The sequence below is a fragment of the Mastigoproctus giganteus genome, chromosome 4, assembly GCF_048544385.1.
Source record: "Mastigoproctus giganteus isolate SK-2022 chromosome 4, ASM4854438v1, whole genome shotgun sequence".
NCBI classification, from domain to species: domain Eukaryota; kingdom Metazoa; phylum Arthropoda; class Arachnida; order Uropygi; family Thelyphonidae; genus Mastigoproctus; species Mastigoproctus giganteus.
Window position 1 is genome coordinate 26,625,859 of NC_143578.1, and position 12,147 is coordinate 26,638,005.

Sequence of the window (12,147 nt, forward strand, 5' to 3'; positions counted from 1 at the left end):
CAAGAATTAGAAAAGTGTTAATGCTCTTCTGTAAAATAGTTAGATTGGTAGTACAGTACAATACTCTCTTTTACAGAGTGGTAATACTGATAATCATGTGAACTATGGTGCCTCTGTAGCGAGGTTGGCAGGAGCAGCAGTGCATAGCACACACTTCTTGATTAGACCGGGGTTCAAGCCCATGACCACCAAACACGGAGGATGCAGAAAGGTCAGGGAATGACCACTGCATATCCCTGGAGAAATATGGCCTTAGTTGGTAATTGCTCTTAAAAACCAAATAACAACAACATATGAACTATACAAAGCAAAATTAGCAACTAACCACACAATATTGTCAGAGTTCAAGAACAAATTGGGATGTTACATGATCACTTTCATTGCACATGCATAAACTGTGATAAGACAAAAAAGCAGTAACATAAACTGAAGCACTGATTGCAATAGACACTTTTTTTTTTGTATATTAGTATACGTCTGATTGAGACTTCATAAAAGTGATAACATTACATGAATGATATTTGTGATCATGGATAACATTATCCATGATCACAAAAAGCGGCCTCCACTATATCTGCTATATGAAGGATGGGGGTATTAAGCCATCGGTATCTAGTATACTAGAGTAGACTCAGGATCAGAATGTGACACTTGCTCTCAGTGGCCCCTGTTATCAGACAATACTCGTCTTGCATTAGCAGAGGCATACGATGCAAGAAAGCAAGCTTATATAGCATCAGTCAAAAAGGAAAAACCCTTCCCACTTCACCCATTCATTAATTTCAAATGCTTGTCTAGTTCTGCCTTGAATTTATTTAAGCTATCAACTTCCACAATGACAGATGTAAGTTTGTTCCAGCAATCAACTACCCGCTGGCTAAAGGCAAATTTCTGCACATCTATTCGACAACTGTCTTTCTTCAATTTCAGTTTATGCTCCTGAAATTTGTAATCTGAGCAATAGGTTGCAAGACAAGTTTCATTTCCTGGTATGACTTCACTATTTTGACAGAAGTAAAGCTTGGATGTTGTACCAATTGAGAATTGTGAACTGTAACTACAAAGCCTTTGGAAAACTAGTCTGTCCTTTTATTTCAGTATGTGACTCATATTTGAAGCCTATAACACTAAAACATTTGGGAAACTAGGCTTTCTTGCCTTCATCGATTATTTGTTTATAATATCTTTTAAATTTTAACAATACCATTTTCACGATTTTAGTAATGATTAGTTTCTTTTTTTTTATGTTAAAGTTGACATTATCCTTAAATAGAATAGGTAAATTTAAAATTTGTATTCAGATTTGTCTATAGATAGTCTGTTACTAAAATATATATGCCTACTTATAAGCTTTTAAACACAAATAGTCCTTACTTGAAGAGAAAGAGAAATATCTTTCATAAAAGAAATCCTTTTATCATTAGTATAATTGATAAGAAGAAACTGTGAGGTACAATATGTTGAACTGTCATAGCATGAGAGTTCACTGATTGCATATACTACAAGGGTCCAGACAAGATTGGGGTTGTATAATGTCTGGTACGACCTGAAAAACCAATAACTGAACCTTTCGCACTGTTCCAATACACTCATGGTATGAGTGTATTGGGACAAGTGTGAAAAGCCCTTCAGTGCCAATTCTGGTATATATTATTATTTTAGAATTTAAAAAATTATTTTGTGAATATTGTTTTAAAAATATTTTGTCCTACATGTTATTGTTTTAAAAAAATGGTTTTGCATATTAGTAATTGAAAATAAACCATGAGCAAAGTATTATATACTTACCTCATTTATGTAATTACTAGCAAATATGTGCAAAGAAGACATGAAAGGTATAAAAAAATGGAAACTGCAGATGACACCAGATGATGATAATCGAATTAGCAAAAGTGGAGAGAAAGAGGCAGAAAAATTAGGTGAGATACAAATATTAATTTTAATTAATTTTATTTATATTTTTTGTTATGCAAAGGCATATTTATACGTTGCATTTACAAATGAATGTACAAATCTTAGTTATGTAACAGTCATTTGCATGTTGCTCACTAGACATACAAGGAGGCAAAGAAAAACAAGAAAGCCTTCTTTACTTATATAAACTCTAAAAGGAAGGGGATGAATCAGATTGGTCCACTTGATATCAATGGTTTGACTGTAGATGATTATTCTCAGATTAGCTGCCAAACTAAATGAGTATTTTGCATATACATTTACACATGAGGAGTTATTTAAGGAGGAGAGGGCCAGATGTTTATCAAACACTAACAGGAAGTTAAAATGTTTTTGTCACAACTGAGAGCAAAGTGGATCAGAAGTTAAACATAAGAAAGGCACCTGGGGTGGATGGGATCTATCCAGCTATGTTAAAGGAGGCAGCAAAGGAAGTAAGCAAACCCTTAGCTCTAATTATGAGAGCTTCCTTGGACTCAGGGAACTTTTCCCACATGTGGAGATGTGCAAATGTATCTCCCATTCACACCCGGGTTCGAGCCCGTCACCACCAAATACGGAGGATGCGGAAAGGTCAGGGAATGACCACCGCATATCCCAGAGCAATATGGCCTTAGCTGCTAATGCTCCTAAATAACAAACAACAAACAAACAACATCTCCCATTCACAAAGGGAGATTAAAGGGTGACACGAGTAATTACAGACCTGTTAGTTTGACTTCTGTTCCATGGAAAATAATGGTCACTGGTTAAAGAAGCATTGCAGGATCATCTAGACAAGGCAGCAGTAATAATTTAGACACAGCATGGGTTTGTTAAGGGGAAGTCTTGTCTGACCAATCTGATTGGATACTATGATGTGTTCACAAAGGAACTGGATGCAAAAAATAATTTTGATATCATATACTTGGATTTCAGGAAAGCTTTTGATACTGTTGCGCATGGAAGACTACTGTACATATTGGAGCAGTATGGCATTAAGGGCAAGCTGCTACAATGGATAAAAGAATGGTTGAGTGGGAGAAGACAGAGAGTGGTAATCAATGAATACTGCTCTTCGTGGACTAGTGTTATTCGTGGTGTCCCCCAGGGTTCGATGTTGGGCCCATTGTTGTTTTGTAAATTTATCAATGATATTAATGAAGGTACATCAAGCTTAATGTCAAAGTTTGCAGATGATACAAAGGTTGGCAGGGTTCTTAATAACAGTAATGACAGTATGCTGTTGCAACAAGATCTGGAAAAGTTGGGCAGATGGGCCGAGAAGTGGCAACTGAAGTTTAACCTTGATAAATGCAAAGTACTGCATATGGGTAGTAGTAATCCCAGGGAAATATACCAACTGGGTGGTGTTACACTCACGGTAGTGGAGATTGAAAGAGACCTGGGGGTAATTGTGCAGTCAGATGTGAAGTTTTCTGAGCAATGCAGACAAGCTGCCAGAGTAGGTCATGGTGTCTTGTCGATGATATGCAGGAATTTTGTGTGAGCAGGGATAAGGAGGTGTTTATTCCCTTGTATAAGGCAATGGTTAGGCCATACCTTGAGTACTATATACAGGTCTGGAAGCCTCATTTTAGACTCCCTCCAGTCACCAGTTAGCAGAGTAGAGGCAGCAAGATTGTAGACTATTTGATCTGTATGCCTCCTTGAAAATGCTAATTTTCAAGGAGGCATACAGATCAAATAGTTAGAGAGTTAGGCAATTAGCTAACTCTCTAATACTAATAGGTTTGGTTCAGTTGAATATCTAGCCGCCAACCTGTGAAATCTGTTTTAGAGCTGTACACTCAAAATGTAAAGGAAATTGCTTGCCATGATTTCTATCGTAATTTCAAAAGGCATCACTCATGCTGTATGATGGAAGAAATGGGGGTTGCCAGACCTTTGCTCTATAGACTAAACTTTGGTTTCACCATTTAAAGCCTCCAATAAGCAGAATAATGATATTGTACCAGATGATGAGCATCATCTACTATCTAATATTGCATGGTAATTCAGAGGGTGAATTCCCCTGTATGCTACGAATACTACACTTTGACTCCTGTGTATATTGATTCACCTCCAGTGTATTAGATGCAGTGTTTTAGGCTTTGCATATATATAATTGTTTATTGTTGTGCTTAGAAATTATATATTGTGTGTTGTACTATCATTGTTTCTGTAAGATATGATTACACTGATCAACACATAAAATGTTATGAAAACTAAAATAACCAATCTTGCCTAATTTTATGCTATTGAACACGAAAATCACATTAAAATCTGTCAGTTGGCTCTTGTTTTCGAATTACAGTTAGGGGTCTCATATTGGTGAGTTACTCTACATTATCAACTATGGCTCTCAGCAAAACACATGACAACACTGCAGTTTCGGTACCACCACGCTCTTATCACGTGATCGGCAACTGTCACCTCACTCTGTATCATGCGATAAGTTGTCAAGAAAGTGTCCCTTAATTTGAGCCATAAAAAATTCTTGTACTTTTGCAACCAGGACAAGAACTGGGATCCACACATATGCTGCACAACCTGTTCTTTAAAACTCAACACGACACGTGGTTGAATCGAAAGGGACGTTTTATGCCTTTCACAGTGCCCATGATATGAAGGGAGCCAACAAATCACGTCATAGATTGTTTTTTCTGTATGGTACCTCCTATTAGAAAAGGGATGATAATGAAGAAAAAGTGGACAGTGACTTACCCCAGATATACCATCTGCAATTCATCCTGTGCCTCACGGTGAAGGAATACCTATTCCTGAACCACCCGACCATTTTTCTGTACACTCTGATGAAGATGAAGACACTGATGAACGTCAACTTGATATACACAAAGAATTACAGCAACTGTCTATGTCAAGGGATCTGCCATTTTGTCCAAACCTTTATTCTTCTGAACCACATAAGATCACAGAAAGTGAGCTTAATGACCTCATCAGGGATCTCGAACTGCCAAAGAATAAGACAGAGCTTTTGGCCTCGAGGCCACAACAGTGGAATCTTCTAGATCATTCTGTGAAAGTGACAACATTTTGTACTCGAAATAAAGAAATTCTATAAAACAGAAGGCGAACTCACTGTTTGTAAGGATGTTGATGGTCTAGTGGCAGCAATGAACATGAGACACATTCCCAAAGAATGACGACTATTTATAGACTCTTCTAAAGTTGTGTTGTTATACAATGGAAATATGCTGCCTTCAATACCTCTTGCATATGCCGTCCACAAAAAAGAAATGTACACAAACATGGAGAACATCCTCTCATGTGTACATTATCAGAGGTATGAGTGGCACATATGTGGTGATTTAAAGGTAATTGCCATTTTATTAGGATTACAAAAGGATTACATTAAGTATTGCTTTTAAGGGTTGGTTTTATCTGTCAGTGGGATAGAGTGGCAAGGATATGCTCTACGAGAAGAGGAGTTGGCCTCAACAAAAATCATTAACACCTGGAATGAAGAACGTAGCATTTGAACCTCTGGTAGATCCAAATAAAGTTTTGCTTTCACTACTCCACATCAAACTGGGGCTCATGAAAAATTTTGTGAAGCCTTTGGAAATGAACACTCCTGCATTCACTTACTTGCAAGAGAAATTCCCACGACTTAGAACAGAGAAGATTAAGGAAGGCATTTTCATTGGCCCACAAATAAGGCAACTTTTCAAAGACAAACAGTTTGAATGTGTCCTTAGTGATAGCAAGAAATTAGCACGGAAAACCTTTCAAAATGTTTTGACTGGTTTTCTAGACAATGTTAAAGCCAACTACGGGCAGCTTGTGGAAGATCTTATTACTTCTTATGAAAAACTTGGGTGCAACATGTCATTGAAAATGCATTCCTAGCACTCACACCTGGATTTCTTCCCGCCAAACTGTGGTGCCATCAGTGATGAACATGGTGAGCACTTCCATCAAGACATTGCAGCAATGGAACAAAGATACAAAAGCAAATTGAGTGCTGCCATGTTAGCCGATTATTGTTGGATGGTGAAAAGGGATGCTCCCAAAACTGAATACAAGCGAAAGGCGAAATGGTCACATGTTTGATACAGATATGTTTGTTGCTACATCTTACCATCATATAAATATAAAAAACTACTTTTTTCGAAAACAAGAGCCAATCTGCCATTTTAAGCATTATTTTCATGTTTAGCACCCCAAAATCTATAAAGTAAACTTACTGTCATGCCCGTAACAAGATATGAAAATTTGTTCAGTGTTATAGAAGGAATGCAGGTTGAAATGTCAATAATTTCTTTATAAATAAGAAGTAAAAACTAATTTCTGTGTTTTTATCCTAAAGCTTTAAAATTAAGATAATATCTTTATGATTTATGTTTTTTTTTTTTCAAAATTTTTACAGCTAAAGACTTTAAAAAAAGATTCCCTTCCATTTTGGATATGAAGTATTCTCCAGATCATTTTTTGTTTGGTCATACTAGTCGTGAAAGAACATTATATACTGCGAAGGCATTTGCTAAAGGTTTATTTGGAGATGGTACTGCTGTGATTTTATTTATATAAAGTTGATTCTTATGATTTATAGTTCTTTTGATATGTTGATTATTAACCTCTTATGATTTATAGTTCTTTTGATATGTTGATTATTAACCTTTTCTGGGGCAAGTTTCTTAAACGTGTTTTTTTGCTGTGGAGTGAGTTTCATTATGAAATTTTGAAAATTTGTAAAAATGAACACTTCATACTTAAATGCCTTTAAATATTAATTTGTTCTTATTTTCACTTGGCTGTCCACTATTATAGTGCAATTATTTCAAAAATGAAATCAGAATTTAAAAAAAAAATTGCAAAAATATAAAAATTGTAAAAAGAAATATTTTAAAAAAATCATAAAAACCTCATTGTTGCTTCTTTTTTGATGTAGTAATATATTCTGCATTTATTTATGTAATACTTATTCAGTTTCATTAACTTCTGAATATGGACTCCAGAGAATTTTGCTTTTGTAAGCCAGAATTTCTTCCCCAATTCTAAATTGTATTTTTTTTGCTGCCATTTGTTTATGAACTATGTCTACAATTGCTTAGAATGACAGACAAGAGATAGTAGTGCTTATTAGAAGATTTGTAACATATTTTGAAGCATTACTTGAAATGTACTTAACCTTGAAAACTTAATTGTACTCTTCAAATGTAAATAAATATACTCTTCATGGTCTACACATGAAAAGCATATAAGTATGTGCATACCCCTGAAAAGGTTAAGAAACATACATACGTGAAGTTTGTTTTGCATTTTATATTTATTTTTTCGTAAATGTGATTTCATAAGTGTAGTGAAAATATATCATACAGGATTAACTTAAAAATGTATTTAATTAGCAGAAAGCATGTTGAAATTAATGGAAAGCAAAGTGATTCTCTGTTTGGAAAATACCTGTTGAAATCAGTTGGAAACTGGAAATTGACATTCAGTAAACATACAAGGTGTGGCTAAAAAGAAACGAGAAATATTAATTAAATCATTTATAATTTTAAATACAACAATTTCAATGTTTATCCCCTTCACAGTACTCTCCAGCCATGCCTATGAGGCACTCTATTTGCGATTTTCAGGATCTGAAACAGCAGTGGAAGTCCTCAGGATATACTGCCATTAATTGCTGTGTTGTGGTCTTCTGAATGTTTGCCAAATCCTCAAATCGTTTTCCTTTCAGATGGAATTTAATAATTTTTGGGAACAGAAAAAAGTTGCACAGCACCAGAGCTAGCAAATAAGGTGGGTGCTCCAATGTTGTGATTCTTGTTTTTTGTTAAACAATAGAGGAATCTTTATCATTTAACAAAATCCTTCATTGCCATAGAGGAATGACATGGCACATTATCATGATGTGAAAACCATTTGTCCAGCCATGAATTGAGCCATATCTCTGGAGTTTTTTCTCACAGTCTTCCTAAATTCTCAGTTAGAGTGTCTGATTTATCGAACATTGTCCTGTAAAGATATGTAGGTCATAGTCCCACTCTATAAGGCAATTGTAAGACCACATTTGGAATACTATGTTCAAGTATGGAGACCTCATCTGAAAAAAGGCATTGAGCTTCTTAAAAGGGTCCAAAGATGGGCAACTCCAGGGGTTCACATCTGGTGAGTATGGGCTTGGCACAGCCAGGGTCCTTAGCTGGATATCATCATTCTTTTCTTTCTTGGTGATTCCCTTCTACTTATGACTCTTGTTCTCTCTCTCTCTCTCTCTCTCTCTCTCTCTCTCTCTCTCTCTCTCTCAGGGTAATTCAGAAAATATTTTTTGGCTGTGCAGCAAAAGCCTCAGGCTTACTTGCACCGTATGGCTAATAATAATAATAACACATGGTGAGATCAACAAAAGGGCGACCACATGAGAAAAGACTGTAGACCTTGGCAACCGGGCACCTCAGTGACCTGATTGAGGTTTACAAGGCTCTAAGAGGGGTTAGTAAAATGAATGAAGGCAGAATTTTCACTGTTATAGAGAATTCCAGAACTTTGGGGAATAAATTCAAATTACAGGGGAAGAGGTTTGGACTAGATTGTAGGAAGTTTCTTTTACCCAGTGAGGCATCGATTGCTGGAACAGGTTGTTTTCACAGGTAGTTGAGGCTGACAGTTTGAATAAATTAAAAGGTTAACTGAATAGTTACCTATGCGAGAAGGGAAGCATATCATTTTTATCTTCGTATCTATTTGTTTTTTTTTTTTTTTTTTTTCTTCTGGCCAGTACAGCAAAAGCCTGTGGCTTTTTTGCACTATATGGCTATCACTATACTATTACTACTATTATTAACAGTCTGATTTAGTGGACAAATTCATGATGGACAACACCACGACAATCAAAGAAAATGACAAGCATGGACTTGATCTTCAAGCGAGACATTCTTGCTTTCTTTAAACAGGGAGAAGAGAGAGTTTGCCACTGCATACTTTGATGCTTTGGTTTGTGGATCAAACTGAAAGACCCATGATTCATCTGTAATCACTAAAGTCAGAAGTTTCACAATTTTTTTTCAAATTTGAACTGCAAACTTCCACGTGTTTCTGCTTCTGGTTGTCTATTGGAACATTCTGAACCATTCGCATGCACACCTTTTTCATGGCCAACCACTCTGTCAAAATTTTTCTTACTGTTTCTTTGTTAATGTGTAACTATTCTGCAATTAACCAAGCACTTATTTCAATGTTCTCATCTGTTATTGAAGTTGGCGGTCTTCTTGTCATTGTTGGCATCTTCCTGTCCTTCTTTGAACCATATGCACTATTCGTACACATGTGATTGACTCATGGTTTCATCACTGCACTTTCCGTAATATCTCCGTTTCTGCACTATTTTTACTGGATTTCACTGAAAATTTAATAACAATTCTTGGCTATAAGTTATGATTGGTCATTTTTTGCTGAACGGTTAAAATACTGATTCACTTATAGGTAAAGTTCAATGAAACGTTAACCAATTGCAACCAAACAAAAACTAATCTGTACAGGAAAAAACAAACTACAGCATGATTGAATGTTGTTGATATGTGCAATAGTAAGGTGTTGGTAAGCAACGATTCTCATTTAACTTTAGCTGCACTTTGTATGACCAGTTTATTACATTTCATTTGAATTGTGTTTTAATTGCACTGTGTCAGATAAAACATAATTTAAATATATTTCAACTAGGACAGATATTTCCAGTATTTAAATGGCTATTTATATATACATGATCCTACTAAAATAATAGCTACCATCTAGCATTAGCATTAGTAGAGGCATATGATGCAAGAAAGCAAGCTTATTCAGCATCAGCCAAAAAAAAAAAAAAAAACCCCACTCCCATTTCACCCCTCCGTTCGTTCGAAATACCTGTCCAGTTGAGCTTTAAATTTGTTTAGGCTATCAACTTCAACAACAAGTGATGGAAGTCGGTTCCACCAACCAACCACCCGCTGGCCAAAAGCAAATTTCCGCACATCTATCCGACATCCGTCCTTCCTCAATTTGAATTTATGCCCTCTGAGGTGATTATTCTGAGAACGATGAAGAATCCCATTGGCATTGAGCATGCTCAAACCATTCAAAGCCTTATACACCTCTATCAGATCACCTCGCCGGTGCCTAGTCTCCAGGCTCTGTAATTTGCAAAACTTAAGCCTTTCTTCGTAAGAGCAACCCTTTGTTCCATTTACTAATCTTGTTGCCCTTCTCTGTACCCGTTCCAGCAGCTCTACATCCTTCTTGAAATGAGGCCTCCACACCTGTATACAGTACTCAAGATGTGGCCTTACCATTGCCTTATACAAGGGAATAATCACCTCCTTATCCCTGCTAGAAAAATTCCTGTATATCATTGACAAGACACCATGAGCTACTCTTGCAGCTTGTCTGCACTGCTCAGAGAACTTCATATCTGCCTGCACAATTACCCCCAGGTCCTTTTCATTCTCCACCACTGTCAGTGTAGTACCGCAGAGTCGATACGTTGCTCTGGGGTTACTGTTTCCCATATGTAGTACTTTACATTTGTCAATGTTAAACTTCATTTGCCACCTCTCAGCCCATCTGTTCAACCTTTCCAGATCCAGTTGCAGCAGCATAGCGTCAGTAGTGTCCTTAACGACCCTGCCAACCTTTGTATCATCTGCAAACTTGGACATTAAACTTGATATCCCATCATCAATATCATTCATAAACACCGAAAACAACAAGGGACCCAACACTGAACCTTGAGGAACTCCACTAATAACATTAGTCCACGTTGAGCAGTGTCCATTGATTACCACTCTCTGTCTTCTGCCACTCAACCATCCCCTTATCCATAGCAGCAATTTGCCTCCAATGCCACACTGCTCCAATTTGTGCAGCAGTCTTCCATGTGCAACAGTATCAAAAGCCTTTCTAAGATCCAAATATATAATATCAAAGTTATTCCCTGCATCCAGTTCTTTTGTGACTACATCATAGTATCCAATCAAATTGGTCAGGCAAGACCTGCCCTTAACAAAACCATGCTGCGTCTGAGCTATAACTGAATTCTTGTCTAGATGATCCTGCAGTGCTTCTTTAACCAGTGCCTCCATTAATTTACCTGGAACAGAAGTTAAACTAACAGGTCTATAATTACTTGTGTCAGCCTTTGATCCTCCTTTGTGAATTGGGGTTACATTTGCACATCTCCAGTCTATGGGTACCTCCCCTGAGTCCAAAGAAGCTCTCATAATTATGGCTAGGGGTTTGCATACTTCCTTTGCTGCCTCCTTTAATATAACTGGATAGATCCCATCCACCCCAGGTGCCTTTTTTATGTTTATCCTCAACAATCTCTCCTCCACTTTTCTCTCAGTTATTACAAAATCATCCAGCTCATTGCCAATGTTTACTTTACCTACATCATTCTCCTTCCTGAATAACTCCTCATGCGTGAATGTAGATGCAAAATACTCGTTTAGATTGTTAGCCACCTGAGCAGGATCCTCAACTGTTGAACCATCAATATCCAGTGGACCAATCTGATTCATCCCTTGCCTTTTCGAGTTCAAGTATGTAAAGAACTCTTTTCTGTTTTTCTTTGCATCCTTTGCCAAGGATTTTTCGTAGTCTGCCTTTGCCTGCCTAATCTCCTTTGTGACTTGGTTACAAACCAACTTATATCTATCATAGGCTTCCATGTCACCCATTAATTTGTATGTATCCCATGCATTTTTCTTCTCTGCCACATGTCTCATTAGTTCATCTGACAACCATTTAGGCCTAAACCTTGAACAATATTTCTTAGTTGGTATGTAAAGCCTGGTAGTCTCCAAGATTAGTTCCTTGAATGCTTCCCATTTTGAGTTTGCTGTTGGTAACATCATCAGTTGGTCCCACTGTATAGATTTTAAATACTGTCTCAGACCATCATAGTCGCCTTTACGAAAACAAAAACCCTTCCCTTTACCTCTGATGGTAGTTACCTCCTTGAGTAAATCCCACTTCAACACACTGTGATCACTGCCACCTAGTGGTTCATTTATCTGCAGGTTCTTAATGCATGAAGAATCACTACTGATAATCAGATCAAGAGTATTGCTCCCTCTTGTTGCCTCACGAACATGCTGATGTAGAAAACAATCATCCAATAAATCCACAAAAGCCTTGCTAGTGTGCGAGTGACCAACCCACAAATTCCAGTCGATATCTGGGAAATTAAAATCCCCCATTATAAGACTC

The 12,147-nt window shown here is 36.9% G+C and overlaps 2 protein-coding genes across 4 annotated transcripts in view; both read left to right on the top strand.

Annotated features, from left to right (window-relative positions):
• Positions 1 to 12,147, top strand: part of Atg18a (Autophagy-related 18a) — a 541,369-nt gene that overhangs the window by 267,945 nt on the left and 261,277 nt on the right. The gene's annotated exons all lie outside the window — the stretch shown is intronic.
• The window catches only part of LOC150086488 (multiple inositol polyphosphate phosphatase 1-like), a 76,722-nt gene that overhangs the window by 23,987 nt on the left and 40,588 nt on the right, over positions 1 to 12,147 (top strand). Inside the window, exons 4-5 of the mRNA XM_090371430.1 lie at positions 1,809 to 1,919; positions 6,326 to 6,460. Of these exons, the coding sequence (XP_090227556.1) occupies positions 1,809 to 1,919; positions 6,326 to 6,460 (246 nt within the window). The remainder of the gene's footprint in view (positions 1 to 1,808; positions 1,920 to 6,325; positions 6,461 to 12,147) is intronic.